This window comes from Phyllopteryx taeniolatus, chromosome 2, assembly GCF_024500385.1.
Source record: "Phyllopteryx taeniolatus isolate TA_2022b chromosome 2, UOR_Ptae_1.2, whole genome shotgun sequence".
In the NCBI taxonomy this organism is placed as follows: domain Eukaryota; kingdom Metazoa; phylum Chordata; class Actinopteri; order Syngnathiformes; family Syngnathidae; genus Phyllopteryx; species Phyllopteryx taeniolatus.
In genome coordinates, this window is record NC_084503.1 from 38649644 (window position 1) to 38672403 (window position 22760).

The window sequence follows — 22760 nt, forward strand, 5'->3', positions numbered from 1 at the left end:
GGGAAAACTATTCAGTTACCTGGCCCTGTGTGAAAAAGTAATTACCCCATGTTAAATCATAAATTAATTGTGGTTGATCACAATTTTTTATTAATTTTCACTGATCACACCTAAGCCTGATTACCTCCAGACCTGTTCAATCAAGAAATCAGTTAAACAGACCGTCCCAACAAAAAGTCAAGTTGGACAGATGATCCAAAAAAAAAAAAAAAAAAGCTGTAACAAAATGACACGATCCAAAGAAATTCCACAACAGTCAAAAATTAAGTAATTGACATCTATCAGTATTTAAAGGGTTACAAAAGCCATTTCTAAAGCTTTTGGATTCCATCGAACCATAGGGAGAGCCATTATCCTCACATGGAGAAAAGAGAAAAGTGGTGAACCTTTACAGGATTGGCCGGCCTACAAAGATTACCCCAAGAGAACAGCAATGACTCATCCAGGAGGCCACAAAGGAACTCCAGGACAACTTCTGAAGAACTGCAGGCCTTTCTTGCCTTAGTTAGGATCAGTGTTCATGACACAACAATAAGGAAGAGACTGGGCAAAAATGGCATCTGCTCCTTCAGCACCTGGACAACTTGCTGTAATTGATGGAACCATGAATTCTGCTCTTTAGTAGAAAATCCTCGAGAATATTCAGCCATCAGTTTGTGACCTCACGCTGATGCGCATTTGGGTTCTGCAGCAGCATAACGATCCAAAACACACTTGCAAGTCAATTTCTGAATTGTTTAAAAAAACCAAATGGTTTTGGAATGGCCTAGTCAAAGTCAAGACTTGAGTCCGATTGAAATGCAGTGGCATGACCTTAAAAAGGCCACTCATGCTCGAAAACCCTCCATTTCAATTCTGTAAGGAAAATCTCTCCAAAGTGATGTGAAAGACTCATTGCCAGTTATAGAAAACACTAGATTTAACCACTTCTGGTTATTTGCTTGGCCACTAGGGAGCAGTGTAGACCTTTTAATGTTATTTGTCAGCTCATATAGTAAACAGAAGAAGTCAATTGAGTCTGTCACCTATCAGCCACAAAGAAGAGCCGCCATTAAGTACCATGACCAGTTTGTAAAGCAACATTTAGGTTGTGCCAGAAACATGACTCGTAAAAGAAGTGGCGTTTGGGATTATTTTAATGACGTCTGCCCCGAATCGGTTGTGTGCCTCCTGTGTAGAACTTCAATGTTTAAACACGAACAGGGCAGCACCACGCGGATGTTGAGACATCTGCGGACCCAACATCCAACCGAAGCGGCGGCCATGGCCGCTAAAAAACAAGGCCGGGGAACCACCATTGTCTCCAGTGTCGGAATGCAGCCCATGGAAACTGGCGAAGCACAAGGTATTGTTCACTTTAGTGAAGCGAACGGCTGTTGCTTCGGCCCTACTGAATCCTTGGAATCGGTTCATTAAAATGATTCGTTCAAAAGATTCGTTCAGATCGTCGTCGTTGAGTTCATGACCCAGCCCTGAGGTTCACATTCACCACCGCTTGCTGAGGGACGGTGAATACCAAATATTGTAAACTAGGAACGTCATTTTTAAAAATGGGAGATAAGATACTACTTTATTTTTATTTTTTTTTACGTTAGGTTAAACTACAGTGAAGCTGCAATAAAATGACCACAAAAAAAACTATTATCAAAGCTACTTCAGTTGGCTCAGATGGATCCTAAACTAGTATCGGTGTCACCACTGTTTTATAACATAACTGAACAGTGTTTACTCAACAAATAAGATGATATAGTTGCATCTATGTGGTCATCGTTCTCTATTAAATGTAGCTTTTTCGTTATCAATTTAAATAGACTACAACAATTGGTTTTGTAAGGGAAAAAAACTGCATACATTTTATTTCTGAGTAACATTCATTGCTGATTGCTTGTTTTTACATTAAAAATTTTAAATATAGTTTTATAAAGTAAACTAGTATACACTATACTAACTATCCATTTTTAATACAAATAATAAGCAATAGTGTATGGGACACTATGGTTATTATTGAATAGGAATTTTGATGGATTTTACCAAATAACGAATCAAATGTGCTATTGTATTTTGACTCCTTGGCTAGGCAGGCGAACTAATTGCTGGAAATACATGAAATTTGATAACTTTTCCTAAAGTGACCCAAAATATTAAATTAAATTAGTATTCTTTTGTATTCTAAAGTGACCCAAAATATTTTAAAAAATTAGTATTCTTTTGATACCAAACATTTTTACACTAAGGTGTTTCTGGATAAAATTTGACCAGTGTAAGTAAAACGGTACTTGTTTCAGTTAGCAATGTTTTGATATTATTGATAATTTTGGTCACTATGATGATGGTATAAACTCAGATGTTTTATTTGACTTTCGAGGAATATATTTCTGAAATTTGGGTTACACTCCAAATAGTACTACTCGTGGGCTGTTGTACCTTGTTAACTGTGTCCCTAACTATCTTCTTAATTCTTCTTCTAAAGTGGAGGTGGAACTGGAGGAGGGATATTCTGACCTCGCCACTGTGAATGAAGATGACATTGATTCTGCTATAAATGGCATCCTTGTAGCTGTACAAGGAGGGGAGCCCGTGAAAGAAAGGCCAAAAGAGGCAGTTGTTGCCGTTGTTAGAGGGGAACTCCCGTCAAGCGGTAAATGCCACCGTCGCAGCTTGATCTGGAAACATTTTGAACCTTTGGGCAGTTTGAACGCTGCTCAATGTTTGATTTGCAAGAAGAAGATAATGTGCTCTGAGGGCAAGACGAGCAACTTGTACCGACACATGTCAAAGACCCACCCACAAGTGAACCCGCGAGGAGGGAAAGCTGTGAATGAAGCTGACACTGATTCTGAGATGAACGGCATCATCGGAGCAGACCAAGGAGAATGTGTGGGAGAAAGACAGGAAGAAGAAAAAGTCATGATTGAAAATCTGCTCAGTTCAACGAGTAAATGCCACCGCCGTAGCTCAATCTGGAAACTTTTTGAGCCTTTGGGCAGTTTGGATGCTGCCCAATGTTTGCTTTGTAAAAAGAAGATGAAATGCCCCGACGGCAAGACTAGCAACTTGCATCGACACATGTCAAAGACCCACCCACAGGTGCATCGGCGAGCGGGCAAGGCACTCAAGCTAACAAAACCCAGCTCACCCTCACAGATTTCCAGTGTTCTTCAGGAGACATGTCCAGTTGAGTTAACGGACGAGGGAGAAATCGCAGGTAGGCTTTTATGATCATCATGGTTACTGTACACGTTACTGTACAAAGTCATATTGCTCCAACGTGTAGTATAATTTGAGTGTTTCTATATTTTTTTTGTGGCTACAGGTATCCCAGGTCCTTACTATGCCTTACCTCATGAAATAAACATACCTTTGTGAATGAAGCAAAGAATGATATTCATATATACTTTGGACAGACCGCTACACAGCTTATAAATAACGTTTTCCTCATAAAATGTCACATGACCCACCACAAATGTTTCTGAGAATTGCTTGGTGGATAAGCCATTCAGGTCACTGTAGTCCACCTTTCGCCCGTAGTCAGCTGGGATAGGCTCCAGCGCCCCGCGACCCTAACCAGGATAAGCGGTGTTGAAAATCGAAATGGAATAAGCCATTCAGTAATTGAATAGGCAGACATTTACCAGTAAGTTGTGTTCTTCAAACATCCACCAATCAGCCACCATGAATCGTGTCTAAGATAGACTTCATGAGCAATCTGTCGCCGATAAACCTGTCACTCCATGACACTGACATAAATTTTGCTGCCTAAAATGCACGCAATGTACAAATTGTATTTTGAACATAGATTACATGATCTGGGTAATTTAAAGGACTATTCAAATTGTATTATCCATACTGCAAAAAGCGGCACGGTGGACGACTGGTTAGAGCGTCAGCCTCACAGTTCTGAGGACCCGGGTTCAATCCCCGGCCCCGCCTGTGTGGAGTTTGCATGTTCTCCCTGTGCCTGCGTGGGTTTTCTCCGGGCACTCCGGTTTCCTCCCACATCCCAAAAACATGCATTAATTGGAGACTCTAAATTGCCCGTAGGCATGACTGTGAGTGCGAATGGTTGTTTGTTTGTATGTGCCCTGCGATTGGCTGGCAACCAGTTCAGGGTGTACCCCGCCTCCTGCCCGATGACAGCTGGGATAGGCTCCAGCACGCCCGCGACCCTAGTGAGGAGAAGATGATGGATGGATGGATGGATACTGCTAAAAGAGAAATTTTGACATTAAGATGAATAATTCATTGTCAACTCGGTGACTAGCAGTTTAGACTATAAATATTGTTTATGCTATCAATTTAAAAGTTTTAAAGGATACCTTTTGTTTTATGATGAGATTGAGTGCTATAATATTTTCAGCTAAGTTCCGTGCCGTTCATTTAAAAATGTCACCCCATGACAGTCACTCCGTGACATCATTTAAATGGTTGTAAAAAGTGTCTGGTAGAAGAAACCAGGTCTGCTGGCAATTTTTATGTAACGTAGAGGGTCCAAATAACTTTTAAATTTAAAACATTTACCATTTAAATTTTAATGCACATAGAAAATGTATTTTTTAATTATTATTATTCTCAAGTGGCCACTAAAAATACAGAAACCCTCATTTACGCTATCCATTAGACTTTACACCGATTTGATCGGGCTGATCGGTATCGGCCGATATTTAGCATTTTATGCTGATCGGCGTCGCCGCCTGCACAGTATATTTGAATCCAAAAGCTAGTTTATTTTTAGACTTGTCGCATGTCTTTTGACGTGGTACTGTAAATATCTGACGGCCAAAGAAGTTATTTAAAAAAAATACACCACAGAAAAACACCTCGGCGGTGTGGGACAGACAACACGTCGGAGACAGGCAATACGTAATGCCCGGATCAGACTACAAGACAAATTTGCTCTTTCACGATTGCACTGTCAGACTACTGCAATAAAATCTTGTATTCCGATACCACTGGATCCCGGTTTTTACGTTCAGTGGGCTTTATCTTGTCAACTCAAATGCGACCGGATACAGTCGTTACCGCAGCGACGACAACAAGAGTGGATTGCGCCGATTGTATTATAAGGACAAAATGGGGAAAAACGTGTGTTGGTGGTCACCGGTCCTCAGGACAGGAGAGGATGTTCGTTTAAGGCTTGCTTGAGGTATGTTCACATACTTTTAATACGATACGGCTCGCAGGCAATAAAATGTTATGTAGCCTAGCAAGCTACTGCTAGCATGAACGGTTGGACGTAAGCATGCCACCGTTCTGTCGAATCATGCGCTAAAGTTTCGGTGTGGGTGAAGTCATTTAATTAAAAATAAAGTCATTTAATTACAGTGAGTTAGCACCCATTATTTCTGTCATGTAATGTTGGTTTGACCTGACTGATTAGAATACACGATCTAACTAAAGCAGTGATTTTCAACCTTTATGGCGGCAAGGAACATATTTTACAATTGAAAAATCTCACGGCACACCAACAAACAAAAATGTCACAAAAAGTGGAGACATCAATTACTGTATTTACTTCCTGCCACCTAATAGAAGACCATTCATTTGTTCTGTCTGTCACTATCCCTCACTGGCATAAATAGAGGAACAAAGATACATTATTTATTGTAAATATAATGTTTTGAGCAATTAAGTACACAAGTATATACAGTGAATGAACAGGTCATTTAAATAGACACATTCCTCCATCTTGTGATCGGATCGGTGATCGGTTATCGTTTTTTTAAACTCGCTGATCAGTGATCGGCCCCAAAAATCCTGATCGTGTAAAGACTACTATCCATAGCAAGTTTCCCGTAGTAGGATCTGTTCTGGACCAACCAGAAGACATGCTACTACCACCACTGATGAAAACACCATATTCCAACAGCAGATGTTCAGGCAAAGCCAGGGTAAGTCTGTCCGGAGGCCTGCACTGGAATTCGGTATCAACAAAAAGCTCCATTCGGCAAGCTTTGCGCGAACGCCTGCTGTAGGAGTTTGGTGTTTTCATCAGTCGTGGTAGTAGCAGGCCTTTTCAATAAGAGATCCTGTTTCGAGAAACTTGCCATGGATAGCGTAACAATTATGACAAAGCTAGCATTGCTTAATTAGTGCTGAAGCTAATAGCGATAGACAGTGCAGAGTAATACTGACCGCTTTAGCCTGCTTCTCAACAAACGGCTGTCATCTCCCAAAAGTAATCTTCACAGTCAAAAACGTGATGTTCAACAAACTTCGTCGTAATGTACATTCACACAACTGTAACAAACGACGACGGACAGAAAGAAAAGTAAAGCACACGTAAGTGACGTCACAAGTGCTCACATTTCGTCAAGCATATGAAGATACAGTAGCAGGCAAACTTCCTGTGTAAACATTTTAAAAATAAAAGTTTCGCAAAAAAATGGCTGCATTTACACTAATCATGAAGCTAATCATCGACGGCGGTAGAGTGGAACATTTCTAACCTATCTGTGAGGCCCTGTACCAGATGGCCAGTCTGCGGCCCGGTGGTTGGGGACCACTGCTGTATGGTGACACTGCTAACTCCTAAATGCCAGGTTCTGTGTGCTGTTGCTTTACCAAGACAATTATCTTCTTTCAGACGTGATCCAAGTTTCAAAGGCAACTGCGGCAGAGAGGCGCATTTTCAGAAGGGAGCGGGAGTTGATCGAAGCTTTAAGGAGGACGCAGAGGGAGGAGGCGAAGGCTCTGGAGCATCAGCGGGAGCTGATCGAGAGTCTGCGGGCAGTCAACGCCAGAGAGGCCGCTGCAGAGAAGAAGCAAATTGAGTCTCTCAGGAGAACACAGCAGGATGAAGCCAAAGACTTAATGAGACAGAGAGAAGAGCTGGAGACAGAAAGTGCAGAGCAGAAGAGGAGATGGGAGGAGCTTGAGCAGGAAAAGAAACAGTTGCTCTTGCTTTGCAACGAACCTGCAGCTCCAACCTTGGTTTCCCAAGAATGAGCTTTTTATTTAATACATTTTTTTTTTTTTTTTTATTGTACCGTACCAATGCAAACATCCAAGGGCATTAACATACACTACTCACAAAAAGATGTCATATTTAGATTTCGGATTACCTTTCAGAATTATCCTAAAATGCACTGTAACCTGAATAAGTGAAATGAGGCATGACGCATAAAGACGATCCGACTGATTTTTTCCAGATTTTCCCCCTTCCCGACCAGGGATGTCAAACACCAGACCATCGTATGTCTTAGAAGTCTTATTCTCTAAGTTATTGTTAGGGCTGAGGTCTGTTAAGAGTGTATTGGGTCCAAAATGGGTGGGGGCCCATAATTGTAAATATTGAACATGTTCAATATTTACAATATTTGATGTTAGTGAGTGAGTCAAGCAAAGCCTACCTGACCCCATGAATTGTGACGTGGAACAGAATATAGCCGTTCAAGAAGCGCCCTTACTCAGGACCAAGGAAAACACTTATCAAAAACATGTCTTACAGGATGTCATTAGTGGGGGCGGGGGTCTCGTATATTGCTGTATTTTCCAATCATTTAAAATATTTATTTCGACATCATTGCAATTTTACAACACTCCCCGCCTCCGGTTTCTTTGACAAATATTGGCGCATATACGGAAGTATCTGCTCGTCTTTGTTTTTGTGAGATCATGTGAGATTTCTGCCTCGGAGGGCTTGTTTGTAGACAGCTGGGGGAAACAGAAATTTAGTTGTGTGGTGCTCTGTTTTGAAATTATCAGTGCACACCTCACATAGTATGACCAAAACTGTCAAATGCCTAATTATTATTATTTTTTTTTAATTCATGTTTGGGGTCTGTCACGTTTAAGATTGTAAAAATCCTTGTGTGTACAGGCCTAAATTTGTGCTTCTCTAAACTTTTGAATACACGTGTCCAACTGTTCAGTGTTTTATTACTTTTTGCACAGCTTGCTGTTGGAGCTGAATGGCAAAATTCACAAGTGTTTTGATGCCTGAATTGACTCCCGCCCACCCCCCACAGAAATCCTGTTGAATTAAAATTGGTATTTAAACAGTCCTCTTCATTATGCTGTGCTTATTTTGACATGAGAGCAACACAAAGGTATCACTGTATTATGAGCAGATTGCGACAGAGATTGACTGGAAAAGTCTGTCCCATCCATTTTCTGTACCGCTTCTCATCACTAGGGTTGGGGGCGTGCTGGAGCCTATCCCAGCTATCTTCGGGCGAGAGGCGGTGTACACCCTGAACCGGTCGCCAGCCAATCGCAGGGCACATAAAAAAACAACCATTCACACTCACATTCACACCTAGGGGCAATTTAGAGTCTTCAATTAACCTACCACGCATGTTTTTTGGAATGTGGAGTAGTAGTTTTTTTTAAACTGGAGTACCTAGAGAAAACCCACACAGGCACATGGTGATCATGCAAACTCCATACAGGCGGGGACGGGATTTAAACCTCGGTCCTCAGAACTGTGAGGCAGATGTGCTAACCAGTCGTCCACCGTGCCGCGCTGCAAAAGTAAGTAAGTCCCAAAAAGTAATACAAGTGGTTGCCCTTGGCAAAAAGTAGGCTTCCCAAACATTTTACAGTTGGAATTGTGAATCAAAAGTTTGGAGGTCAAATTAAATTCACCTGTCAAGGTTAGAGTGGATTTTCACCCGAAAGCCAAATATCCCCAACCTTTTGTGAGTAACTTCGCTTTTAATCAAATGTGCTTTGTATGCCTTTTTGATACTGGAATTTTTTTTTCCCAAGCGTGTTGTATACACACATAAATGTCACTGTTTTTTGTTGTTGTTTGTTTTTTTTTGCCTTTTTATCCATCCATTTTACATACCGCTTATCCTGTCCCGGGGTTGCCAGGAGCCATATAAAACGTCGGTTGACAGAAGACGAACGGCAGACTACAACCCTGCGTGGGCACCAATCAATCACACTGGGCATAAAGACGCATAGACGAGCATTTTTGCTCACAGTCACTGAGGAACTGTGGTGCCTGCTCAGAATTTAGGCGAGTGAACGAAAAAACTGATATTGCTTTCACACAACACAAAGCTTTGAAATAAAACTATCGACGCTTCTTTTTCAGGGTCAAATTTTGTCCCTTTGTTACTTTAAGACAAATGAAGCAGATACAAAGTCTGTAGTTAAATATCTGGTATAGCGTTATAGGCTGTTTGTGTTATGTAGTACAACTGCTTTTACTGAATTGTGACTTTTCGTAAAGATTTTGGAATGAAAATGAAGTTTCAACGTGGTTCACTGTGGCAAACGTGTTCAGCCACACTTCGCATGCGTGGAATATATACGAGTTTTTCAAGGCGAATGACTCACAGGCAAATCGGCACAAGCTGTCCAATACAGATATCATTAGCATTTCACTTTATTATGTTTGTACTCTGTAGCCAATGATGTTTGAGTTACTACGATGTTTTAAGTACTAGTTTACTTACAGGCGGCGACGCGAAGTTGTCGCGCCTAACAGACTACAACCGCGGAGTAGTGTTGATTAACGTTTAAAAATGGCTGACAGCGTATCCGTCCCAGCCAAAAGATGCGATTCTGGCAATATATCTTCTGTAAGTATGGACACTATTTCGACGCTGACGGAGCTGGACGACCTGGAGAGAGTTTATCAGCAGCTCTGTGTTGAAGAGGTTGGTATAAAATAACAATTGGTGACATTTAAACGGTGAGAAGTACGCTTGACGTGTGCAGCTATGCTAGGTAAGCTTCCGGGTGTAGGCTTGTGAAGGCACATCCTCAATGACTTCACCTCTGAAAAGAACACCCGAAGCAGTTACGTTTGGTGTTAAATGTCAATAGTTTGGAGACAATGCAGAAGAAAGGCTGCCCGGCTATGTTGTGTGGCTTCTCAGGTCTTATGTCAGGTCTGCTAGCTACTTGTTAATCAACGGTTGAAGTCATGAAGTCCTGCATTATCAAGTAATATTAAATCCAAGAGCTGTAGTGGACAGTATACAAAATCTGCCAAAAATGAAGCCAATGTTGTTTATTTCCCCCCCATTCTCGTACAGCTAAATAAAGTAACCAAACACACACAGCAAACTACAGCTATTGAAAAACATACTGGTATGTGTCTATCAAAACTGAACCATGTATGCGTTAGTAGATTTACACTGTGAAGGCAATGCAAATGTATTTGTATAACACCATTCACCCACAAGACAAGTCCATGGTGCTATACAGAGGCAAAAAAATAATGATCAAAAACAAGATTGAATGAAAAGATGACAACATAGATAAAATCCCCAAAAGCAACAATGAACAATAAAGTTTTCAGGCCAGATTATGCAGATTTCAGGTGTTCTGGAAGTTTGTTTCACATTTGAGGAGCATAGGAACAGAGTGCTGCTTCACTTTTTTTTTTTTTTTTTTCTGGCTCTGAAAACACTTGTTAGCAACTGATATTTGAACACAAATGTTGCAGCAACTCATGTAGCCAGACAATATTGCATATATTGTTCATCTGCTGCGAAAAACGACTGTCACTGCAGCTGACTGAGCATTTGTCTGTCTTCTTCACTATATCTGTATGTATCTTTTATACTGACCCCTAGTGGCCAAGGCACGCACATCCGAAGGAGCTGCACAATGAATTAATCATGATGCACCATTCTATTTGTTATTACTGTAGTTTTTTATAAAGTACAATATTGTGCTATTTTGTTTACTAAAAGAAACATGTTACAACATTTTTGTTGGAGCTTAGTTGGTTGGGTAAAACCAATGATTTTCCATTCATTTCAATGAGGAAAGAGGATTTCAGTCACGCAACAAATTAAACTCACCACAGTACCATTTATAACGTTTGCCTTTTGATGCTGCTCAGTGCTCACACGTTCTGGTGTTTGTCTTTGGTTTGGTTTAGAAAGCAGTGGAGGTTGAACTGGAACGACTGATGGGACAGGAGGGAACCATTCACACAAAAATGTTGGCACTCCAGAGGATGGGGTAAAATTTTTAGCCGTCGATCCTGTCAGGATCACGCTCGTCAGGCCTTAAGACTACACTCTGACTTCTTTTACATAAGAAAGTCTGGGCTGACATGACATGCATTGCTTCTGCACTACCCAGGCCCAACCTACAGTTGATCGGAGGAGATGCCAGCCAGCTGTCCGGCATGATCACGTTTACCTGCAGCCTAGCAGAGAATGTCAGCCGGAAAGTTAGACAGCTAGACCTGGCTAAGGTACACCCATCTGCTCACATAGGCAAAAGTATAAATAATGATAATGCATACCACTTTTCAAGGCATTCAAAGACGCTTTACAATTGCACACATTTAGTCTGCATGTGTATTGTAGATAATCTGCAACAGGCTAATATAAATTCCTGGGCTTCTCAAATTAATAAAATATACAGTATTACAATTTTGTATAAGTTTCTAATTTTGATTTATGATTTTATAGACAAGACTGTATAACGTTATTCAGCGTGCTGATGACATCCTGGATCTGAAGTTCTGCACGGACGGCGTGCAGACAGCTCTGCATAATGAAGATTATGAGCAGGCTGCTGCCCACATTCACAGATACCTTTCTCTGGACCAGTCAGTCATTGAGCTGAGCAGGCAGGGAGAAGAAAGTATGCAAAATAACTCTGATGTTAACTCTAGTAAACAAGTAGTGTCAAGTTCTGCTTGATTAGTTGACGTAGTTCCTTAGCATCAAGATACCACAAGATGGCGGCAAATTACAATGCTTGTCCCAGTAAAGCCAAGATGCGGTATAGCAATCATTTTAAAACATTGAACGATTGCTGAGCGGCGAATATACAGGCCTTCGCTGCGCATTCATGTTTTTTTGACCAGTAAAACCCTGGCATGGAAAGAAGAGTTTAAAACAGTTAGAGGGCTTATTCCAGCCCATAATATTAAAACAAATAATAATAAATTAATAAATTAATTGATTTTGTCATTTTCTAAAAAAAAAAATGTCTCCCTGTAGCCGATAAAGCACATGTAGTCAAATGACCATCCCTAATAGTACCATTTTATTTTGTTAGCACTGTCAGAGTGGTATTAATTTTACAATATGTGCATTACATTTGTTATATTTTGCTAGAGGTGCACAATATTAGAATCAGCCCTCTATATGATGCAGTGCAGTATCACAATAATAAACATATTGTTAAATACTTCTCCAACAGTGGCAATCAAAACTGAGCATTATTATATTTTCATTTTTGTGCAAGTGTTGTGGCAGAGCAGATCATGGGCTATCTTATTTTCCTGTAATTGTAACCCTCGTATTCTTGTACAGGCAGCACTGTGGATGCTAGTCTGCAACTGCTGCAGGAGGCTGAGCAGAAACTGAAGGTCATCGTAGCTGACAAGTTGGATGAAGCTGTGGCAGCGGTGGACCTGGCACAGGTGGAGAGGTTTTTCAAGATCTTCCCCTTGCTGGGCCTCCACGAGCAGGGCCTCGCCCGCTTTGGACAGTATCTCCGCAGTCAGGTCAGTACGGAATCGGGGAAATGGAAATGTGTGGTCTGAGGGTATGAATGTGGCTGACTCACACTCTCACCCATAGCTTGCCTCCAAAGCTGAAGAGAACCTGCTCTTAGCAACAGGAGGAGACTTGGGCGAGAAAAGAGCTCCACTCATATTTGCAGATACTCTGACACTATTGCTAGAAGGTGAGCATACAGAATTGATACCATGTCTCTCTTTTTGCAGAATATAAAGGTATTTTAGCTTTGTTGTTCTAATGATTGGGCAGCACTGTGGTCTACTATAGTGGTTCGCGAGTTTGCCTCACAGTTTTGAGGTTTGGGGTTCAATTCATGTGGCTTATGCATGTTCTCCCCATGGGTTTCGTCCCGATACTCAAGCTTCTCCCACATGCCAAAAACATGTATGTTAGGCCCACCGCACACCAAGCAACGCAGCCTATTGCGACTGAAGTGGACCATCACCCAAAAAATTACAGTAAGCAACTCTTCGCTGCACACCAAGCAGTTGAGCAGCGCACATTGAAAACTGCAATGTTTTATCAGTTTAGACACTACATACAGTATATATATATTTTTTTATTTTTTTTTCTATTGAACCACAAAAACATGGTGCCATTGTCAAGGAACTGTGTGGATATTTTGGCCGTTGGCAATCATTGATTGCCTCATTTACTGACTGCACTGGGCGTTTCGACAACAGAAACTCTCCACACTTTGTTTGCTAGCCACAGATACAAATGCAATTATAAACATAGTTAATATATAAACTTTAATGGTATGGCTTGGGCGGCATGGTGGCCGACTGGTTAGAGCGTCAGCCTCACAGTTCTGAGAACCCGGGTTCAATCCCCGGCCCCGCCTGTGTGGAGTTTGCATGTTCTCCCCGTGCCTGCGTGGGTTTTCTCCGGGCACTCCGGTTTCCTCCCACATCCCAAAAACATGCATTAATTGGAGACTCTAAATTGCCCATAGGCATGACTGTGAGTGTGAATGGTTGTTTGTTTCTATGTGCCCTGCGATTGGCTGGCAACCAGTTCAGGGTGTACCCCGCCTCCTGCCCGATGACAGCTGGGATAGGCTCCAGCACGCCCGCGACCCTAGTGAGGAGAAGCGGCTCAGAAAATGGATGGATGGATGGTATGGCTTGGATGCAGCTGGTCATGATTATGCTTAGAACCCAGAAACTGTATTTATTTATTTATTTTTGTGAAAGCTCGCGCATTTTTGATTGACTGCATTCACTGACGGTTCAAAATTTTGAATCGCAGCAAAACCAGTGGCCAATGGGCAGCCACTCATGAAAAGTCGTTGCTGAAGCGGGCACACTGCCCAACAACTCAGTTGGTTTTGGCCACATTGCTTTGTGTGTGGCAAGTGCCCTGCAATTGGCTTTCGACCAGTCCAGGGTAGACCCCACCTTTCCTCAAAGTCAGCTAGGATAAGCGCCAGCAACCTGGAACCCTAATGAGAAAATGGATGGATGGATGTTTTTGATGACCTTTTTCAAAACGTCCCGTAGATAGTAGAACACAGTGATAAGCAAGATTACACAAAAACATGATAATTTTGATAAGGATCTGCATTAAGGTGCGAATGCAAGACTATATTTTCACTGTCTGAATCACTGGTATTAATGGAACAGTCCACCCCTTAATTTATAACGACATCTCTTCATCATCATCCTTGAAACAGGAAGTAACTTGATAACTAGCAAACAAACATAAATACAAATATTCATTCCACTTCTGTTTGTGTGACATTCCAGTTATGTCTGGTCATTATGCTGTATAATTGCTAAAATAACATATCAAATGGCCCTTAAGATTTTTGGCCAGTGCTATATATTATATGAAACAAACCTGGTCATTTGCAGGCATTGCTCGTGTCGTTGAGACCCATCAGCCTATCGTAGAGACGTATTACGGTCCAGGCCACCTCTACACACTCATCACTCACCTGCAGCAGGAATGTGACCAACAGACCCAGAAGATAGTGGACAAGTTCATGCAGCAAAGAGGATACCTCTGCAAAGTATGCATCTGATTTGACATTAAGGGTCTTGTAGCTTATATTATGACACCTTCTGAATGCCTGCTGTAGTTTCAGATTGTCCAGAGCAGCATGATGAAAAGTGTGCCCGGGGAGAGGATTGAGCCCAGGTATTGTTTGGGCATACACATACCATCCACATTATTAAATACACCTAACTAGATCCACTTTCTATTCCGGACTGCCGGTTTACTTTAACATTTCCCATATGATTTGATTAAAAAATTCATGTATTCTGTTATTTTGTTTTACTGCTTGTTTTCTTTTTCCATGTTTGTACGGTGACCTTGAATGCCTTGAAAGGCGCTTATTAATAAAAATAATTATTATCATCATTCAAGATAATACCGCTAAATTTTGAATGACGACATCAGATTAATGTAACGATATCTTTGTTATTGTAGTTGTACTTTGAATAATGCTGAAAGGTATTTTCTAATATTTTGGTTACAGTGTTTAGCTACATGACAGGCCAAAATATTAGAATTGCTGTGTCTAGTAATTGTGTCTGCCTTGAACAGAGAGCTGGACCCTGTATTGGCAGAAGTTACTTTACTGAACGCGAGGGCGGAGCTTTACCTGCGCTTTCTGCGCCGACGTATAATGGCCGACTTCGAAGTTGGCGACGGTCAGAGCATCACAGCGGGTAAGTTATACATGAGCTGCCGCTTGTCTGTTTGACATTCAAAATGTAGTTATTTTAAATAATTGAGTGTGTGTTTGTCGATCAGAACATCACCAGAATGTGGAGAAGCTGCTGAAACATTGCGTGCTGAGCAGGAACATGCAGGAGCTGATCGGCTACTACATTCCAATGGAGGAGTACTACATGCGGGAGTCTGTCAACAAGGTTCACTTCTCTGTTTTATGTATAATTTAGACACACTGTATACGTGGACAGTGTAAAGAGATGAAGAGTTATTCCCAAAAATCTACTTTTACAAGTACAATAATGACACTGTCAGAGAGCATTTCAGTTAACAGTTTTTTTGTTGTTGTATATTGTATGAGTGGTGTCTTGTTTTGTTTTTTTTGCTCCATGTAAAGGACAAAGTACAGTAACCCGCCACTATTCATTGTTTATAATTGCCTCTAGTAACAGTTCAAACACAAAAGTAAAATAACACAAAACTATGATCCCAAAACACTTTCATGTCATTTTAAACTCATATTACAACATTATCCTTAAATACCCGTAAATGGGTTACAGATTTTATTTATGTACGTCGCTTTCGCAACGCATAAAAATAGCAGTTGTCAAGCATTAACAAGACATCAGTCGTTTGTTAGCTTGAGCATTTTAATAGCCACTGAGCAGAGCAAAAACATACACCTGTGGGGAAGACTCTCACTAATGTCTGCTAACAACCCAGGCTAAACCTAGCTCCTACCCAATGTAGATCTTAAAACAGTCGACATGTATCACGTCAACATACTTCCTTGACACCAATTACTACTTTCTTACTAGCCAGGGCTTTGACAAGCATCATCAATTTTAGGGTGTTACAGAAAGAGTAAAAAAAAAAATACAACCAAATGGTTCAACAGGGAAAAAACACATTAGGTCCATTTGTGAATAGAAAACTGTGAATAGGTGAGGGGGTTCACTGTATGTACTTATTAAATGCATGCTTTTAAATGCATGCTTTTAATACAACTGTTATTATATGAAACGTATTACAGCTGATTGGATTGTCCAATAGTCAATATTTTGGCAGGTGATGTATTATAAACAGGCAGACCTTCGCAGGTGTACTTAATTTTTTACGGTTCAATGGGCCGACTGATAATAGTTTTCTGTCATAGTGATGTTAACAATTTTATGAAAAAATTGCTATTGCATTTTAACACTAGGTGTACTATTTATGTATATTTTTCTTATTAGGCTGTTACAATTGACACATTTGAGAAAAGTCAGCTGACGTCCAGCATGGTGGATGATTGTTTCTACATCGTAAAGAAGTGCATCAGCCGAGCTCTGTCCAGCTCCAGCATCGACTGCCTTTGCGCAATGATCAACCACGCCAACTCAGTGCTCGAGTCCGACTTCAGGTTCGCATATTAGAAACACTCTTAACAAACCACGGATTGTCATTTTACTTGTTGGGGTCTCATGATTGTGGCCCTCACCTGCCAGGGAGGTGTTGTACAACAAGCTGAGGCAGGGCTTCCCAGCCACCACGCTGCAGGACATCCAGCGCGGCGTCAGCAGTGCAGTCAGCCTGATGCAGAGCAGCTTACAGCAGGGCAAGTTCAACACAGAGTTCAACATTGAGAGCGCCGAAAATGCCAAGGCTGCTTTTTTGGTGAGATTAATGCACAACAACATATATATTGTGGATCTAAAAAGTTGATAGGACTGTAAAATGAGCAAACAAAATAAAATAAAAATCTACCCCATCCTGTTTGGAAATAAAACTAAAACTCATTTGTAGATAGCCATAATGTATTTCATTGGAGATCTTCAGCTTGTCCTCATGTATTCTAATTTGCAAGGGGATGAAAGCTGTACTCATGGAATTTGCTATATTACAGTTTATCGAGCCGGCACGGTGGACGACTAGTTAGCACATCTGCCTCACAGTTCTGGGCACCGGGGTTCAAATCCCGGCCCCGCCTGTGTGGAGTTTACATGTTCTCCCCGTGCCTGGGTGGGTTTTCTCTGGGTACTCCGGTTTCCTCCCACATCCCAAAAACATGCATGGTAGGTTGTTTGGGAACTCTAAATTGCCCGTAGGTATCATTGTGAGCGCAAATGATTGTTTTTTTTATATGTGCCCTGCGATTGGCTGGCGACCGGTTCAGGGTGTACCCCGCCTCCTGCCCAAAGATAGCTGGGATTGGCTCCGGCAGCCCGCAACCCTAGTGAGAAGCGGCTCAGAAAATGGATGGATGGACAATTTATCAAACCCTCACGGCTTTGACAAAATGTCTAAAATGATGAAGCGGATGCCATTTTGTGCCACTCAAAGTTTGGACTGTTTATACTGTTCTACTGTCAGTCTATTTTCCGCACACAAAGAATTTCTCTGACTGAATTCACACTGCATGTCCAAGTGCCCAATTGCAATTGAATCCCAATATTCCATTTACATTTTTTTTTGTTTTTTACATGTACGTTTCAAGTGACACATTTCAGTTGCGCAGATACTCAAATTTTCCATAGTTTTTTTCAATAAGAAAAATAGCACTCTAATATTGCACTTCATGAAAATATAAAGTAATAACATTATAGATATAATGTTAGTCATTTTTCGCAGAGGATAAAGAATATATGCCTGTGAGTATTATATTGTCTGTCTACACTTTGCACTATTTGTGTTCAAATATCATTATTTAAAGCATTTTAACACCAGCACATTGATCCTGTTCGTTAACCTATTTATTGCATTTTGCTTTGTTTGTTAACATAAAGCTAAGGAGGCATTTTTAAGACAAAGCTATGTGGTTGTTTTAAATACACAATGTGTAATTATCTTTGATGTTTAGTTTTGCCAGAGTGGCTTTAAACAGCTTGAAGCCTCTTTTTTTTTTTTAAAGAATTGTTCACTATCAGCCATCCTTTTTTTTAAAGAATTGTTCACTATCAGCCAATCTGCTGCTTGTTGTGTGTTGAGTCCACTGCCACCACATGGCGGTCATATCTCAAATTTTTGCTCGCAAGTCAAAGCAAAAAAAAGAAAAAAAAAAAAAAAAAAAAGACGAATCACTGCTTGTATCTCGAAAAACATGTAAGTTGGATCACTCGTATCTCAAGGCACCACTGCAACTCTACAAGGATCAACACTGGGCAGTGACAACTTGGTATTAAACAGTAATACATAAATAATAATAAAATAAAATAATAAATAATACTCATTGTTTAATGATGGACACACCTCTAATATAACATAGACCATGTATGCTTTCACTAGTTTACAGGAGGTGTTTTTTTTCCTTCCAATCCAATACAGAGTTAGTTTGTGAGTGAAGAGGAAAAACAACTTTAATAGGACCGGAGCTTATCGACTGTGACATTTGTCGATTTCAGGTGACTCTCAATAATGCAGAGGTGTGCAGTGAGAACATCTCAACTTTGAAGAGGAACCTCGAGGTAACATTCATACAATGTGCTTAAATTCTCTCCATATTCCTCAGATTAATCTCTTAATTTTTGCATCCCATGTGCAGAACGACTGCTCCAAACTGTTTAGTCAGGGGGCCAGTTCCGGTGACCGAGCCAAGATTGAGAGCTGCTTGTCAGACCTTGTCAACACATCTGCAAAGTTCAGGGACCTTTTGCAGGTTGGAGACACAAAAACACATATTGGAGCTCCTCAGCAGGGGGTTGTCTTACCGGTAGCAGATGGCAGTGCTGATTATTGCATGTTCTAATAGATCTGTAGATGTTCTAAAGAATGACTTTGCTTTCTTAGGAGGGCCTAACTGAGTTGAACACGACAGCCATAAAGCCTCAAGTCAAACCCTGGATCAGCGGCTTCCTGTCCATCTCGCACAATATAGAGGAGGTCATACAATGACTCACCGACTTACCATGGCCTGCCTTGAAGCATCCCCCATAACCGCTGCTATCGCTTACAGGAGGAGTTCAATGACTACGAAGCGAACGACCCCTGGGTGCAGCAGCTTATCGTCAACTTGGAGCAACTGATGGCCGAGTTCAAGGTGTCTGCACTGTAAAAATCAAGGCTTCCTCATCATTGAGTGGTTTGCTTTGGGAATGCTGAAGGGCAATCATACATGTTATTCTACCCATAAAAGCTCAGCTCATTCAGAACATTCTGGGAACGACATTCCACATTCCAAAAATTCCCACATTCCCATAATCCTGCACTTTCACGTTGAAATTGCCCAATTTTTCACAATAAAAATCTCTAATTAAGAGATTCTTACACCTTTACTTCCTCCTTCCACATTTGACTGATTCCAACGCTAAACTGTCCCACTTATTCCGGACATCTTGAGAACTATTCCTATTCTTAAAATTGCTGAATCTTCACAGTAGAATTCCCAAAATCAGAGATTCTTACACCTGTATCTCCTCCTCCCACATTTTTTGACCAATTCAAACCATTCCAAACTCAAACTGTTCTGCTCATTCAGGACATCTTGGGAACTATTTAACACATTCCCCAAATCTCCAAATGTTCACAATGAAATTGACAAATTGATATATTTTACATATTTGCCTCCTCCTCCTACATTTCTTGACTGATACAAACCATTCCAACTTCAAAATATTCAGTTTATTGAAGACATTTTGGGAACTCTGTATCACATCCCCAAATTATCACAGTAAAATTCTCAAATTATGACAGATTTTAGGTTTACCTCCTCCTGCCACGTTTCTTGACTGATTCAAACCATTCCAACTTCAAGTCTACATTTCAACAATTCAATGAATTCCAGATAATTTCAGTTCAGCGTCAGCTCTTCAGCATTCACACGCAGTTTCGACAGCAATTTCATTGTTTTTTTTTTTTTTTTTTACTTCTCTCCATCTCATCACCAGACAACCCTCTCTCCTGTTATCTACGACACGCTGACCAGCCTGATGACCAGCTTGATATCCATCGAGATGGAGAAGACGGTCCTCAAATGCTCATTCAGCAGGGTGAGCAGCCCAGCTCGGCCACAAGGTGGCAAGCAAGCACTTTGTCCAGCACATGGCTCACGTGTAAATGATGAAAAGCCCTCAGCAATAATTCATTAAGTTCCTCTCAGGGAGAAGGCCTCTGCAGTGATAGACTCTCCAGTTCCAACAATGTGTTTATTGATAGTATAAATAGAAAACCACTGCAAATAGTTGGTAAAATTAGAAGCGTTTGGGGAGTGCGCTTGAATGAAAATCTTCGATAAAAGAAAACAGCTAAGCGTGGGTGTTTTTCTTGCAGCTGGGAGGGCTGCAGTTTGATAAAGAGCTGCGTTCCCTTGTGGCCTATCTCACCACTGTGACCACCTGGACCATCAGGGACAAGTTCGCTCGTCTTACACAGATGGCCACCATCCTCAACCTGGAGCGGGTAAATGATGTTCTGTAACGCGCGCACACACACACACTCCTCTGTCTGGTTTGGGTTCTACGCCATTAGCGGGTAAAAATTTAACTATTTAGGCAAGTGATGTAATTGAACCTCACATGAATGTTCGCATTTCATGCCATAGGATTAGCCCCGCAGTGTGGTTAGCTAGTGGTAAGCATATCTGCCTCGCCATTCTGAGGTTCGGGTTTGGAGTCTCTCAGTAGGGTTTTCAGTCATGCTCCCTTTGTGCTTGCGCGGGTACTCCGGCTTCCGCTTACATTCCAAAAAACAAGAATTTTGGGTTCATTTGATGACTAAATTGTCCATAGCTGTGAATGTGAGTGAATGGTTGGTTGTCCATATGTGCCCTGCGACTGGTGACTAGTCCTGGGTGTACAAACTCAAGGTTCATAAAAGATGAACTGTCAAAACTTCCCACTACACTAGCCCGGCGACTTTTGATACAGCTTTTTGTGCCAAATCAAGTGTCCAGTGAATTGATTGTATTACAGTATATTGAACCATATTTTAAATCTTGCATCCATGTTAAAAAAAAATTGTAGCTAGCATTCAGATTCTACCTCGTGCCCCACTAAGTAACACAATTTTTTCATCCAACATTTTGCATCAAAATAATTCAAAGAGAGATTACAACACTATATACACTTGCACTGGTACAGTGTTCCTCGCTATATCATGTTTTTTATGGTTCCCTTTGTACCTATTGCAGGTTGGTCCTTAATGCTAACTTTACTTCGTTTCTGTGTCCCGCAGGTAACCGAGATCTTGGACTACTGGGGGCCAAACTCGGGCCCCCTGACGTGGCGTTTGACCCCGGCAGAGGTGCGTCAGGTTCTAGCTCTGCGGATTGACTTCCGAAGTGAGGATATCAAGAGGCTGCGACTGTGACTCGTCACTCTATGATGAATTTTACAAAGACAATCCTGGTTTTAAAAAAAGTTTACAGATCGGGCAAACTTCTTGTTGTTGGATATTTGCTGCACTCTCCGGTGCTATAGGATGAAGGGCTGTCAACTGGAAGACATCCTGTAGAATATTACTTGAGTAAAAGTGTCTGATTGGTAAGTATCAAAAGTAATTATCTGATATTAAATGTAATTAAGTAATTGAATTGTTTTTGTTTTTTTAAGCAAACGTTTGTTTTTATTTTGTCTATTTTACCTCATTAGCATACAGTAGTTAAAGATCTACATGGCTAATGAGCGAAGTTTGCACTCGTTGCCTGGCCGTCACGTTACCCATATACCTAAACAAGCCCATGATAACTAAAAAAAAACATTTGACATTTTGACTTCACTGGATTAATATAAATTAATTTAACCTACCTCGATGTGCTTCTTCAGGTTGGATGGGAGTTGTTGTATGCCAATATTTCCGTTACTTGAGGTTAGTATAAGAGGCACTTCATCTCATGTACGAAAAGCTTTCCTGAAAGTCTGCCCACAGGTGTGTGGGGTTATTTGACGGGATTTATTTAAATTCTTAAACACACCTTAAATAACGAATAGCATAGGCATTCATAATACCAAAAAAATAAGCAGCACATGCTGAGCTAACCTAAAACAAGCTAAAGGTTGCTAATTTGTAAAGCACATTTAGAGGCCACATGGTACTTAGCATTGACAAGTTAGCATATTTGCATGTTAAGCAACTGATTCAGCTGATAACTAGAGTACTGGTAACATTCAATTAACACTTGCAAATAAATATGAAACATCGCTTATATTAGCATTAGCATGTACACATTTAGTCAAACCAAATACCACCAGTGGTAGCAGTGCAGTTTGTCCGATGAGGCGCTCCTTTCTCCACTTGTGTGACAGTTTAGTTGCTTGGGTTTATCTTGAACCAGTAACTCACACAGCAGCTTGTCTGTTTCATTTCATTTCCTGGTTTGCCATTTCCTCTTACTAAATGATTCACCTCCTGTCATTTTAAAATTGAGAGCTCGTCCCTGTTGACCAGGTCACGCTGCAAGGGCTTGGCCTTACGTCATCCTTGTTATCACCACAACCATTGCAGTCGTTTTGGTCGTCATGTGCTGCTGGATGTGTTGTGTGAGCAGCAGTCAGCAGCATGTGGGTAAATTGGATGCCTCGCGGGACTTTTTTTGCTTCACTTTCTTGTAATTTTGCAGTAACAAGTAATGAAGAGGATTAGAGGAAATGTAGCAGAGTAAAAGTTTAATTTTATTTAGAAAATGTAATGGAGTAAAAGTGAAAGTTGCCAGAAGTC

At 41.0% G+C, this 22760-nt stretch overlaps 2 protein-coding genes across 2 annotated transcripts; both read left to right on the forward strand.

The window, feature by feature from the left end:
* The first annotated feature begins 983 nt into the window (after window positions 1-983).
* On the forward strand, window positions 984-8002 carry LOC133474425 (uncharacterized). Its single transcript, XM_061766134.1, has 3 exons — window positions 984-1345; window positions 2471-3205; window positions 6584-8002. The coding sequence occupies exons 1-3, from the start codon at window positions 1102-1104 to the stop codon at window positions 6943-6945; spliced, it is 1341 nt and encodes a 446-aa protein (XP_061622118.1). The 5' UTR covers window positions 984-1101; the 3' UTR covers window positions 6946-8002.
* A 1249-nt stretch (window positions 8003-9251) lies between these two features.
* On the forward strand, window positions 9252-21636 carry cog4 (component of oligomeric golgi complex 4). The gene is made up of 19 exons (XM_061766133.1): window positions 9252-9611; window positions 10847-10929; window positions 11053-11167; window positions 11388-11562; window positions 12240-12433; window positions 12510-12615; window positions 14306-14463; window positions 14533-14591; window positions 15003-15127; window positions 15213-15331; window positions 16367-16533; window positions 16619-16787; window positions 18512-18574; window positions 18652-18765; window positions 18897-18989; window positions 19063-19146; window positions 19994-20095; window positions 20376-20504; window positions 21279-21636. The coding sequence occupies exons 1-19, from the start codon at window positions 9477-9479 to the stop codon at window positions 21411-21413; spliced, it is 2325 nt and encodes a 774-aa protein (XP_061622117.1). The 5' UTR covers window positions 9252-9476; the 3' UTR covers window positions 21414-21636.
* The last annotated feature ends 1124 nt before the right edge of the window (window positions 21637-22760 follow it).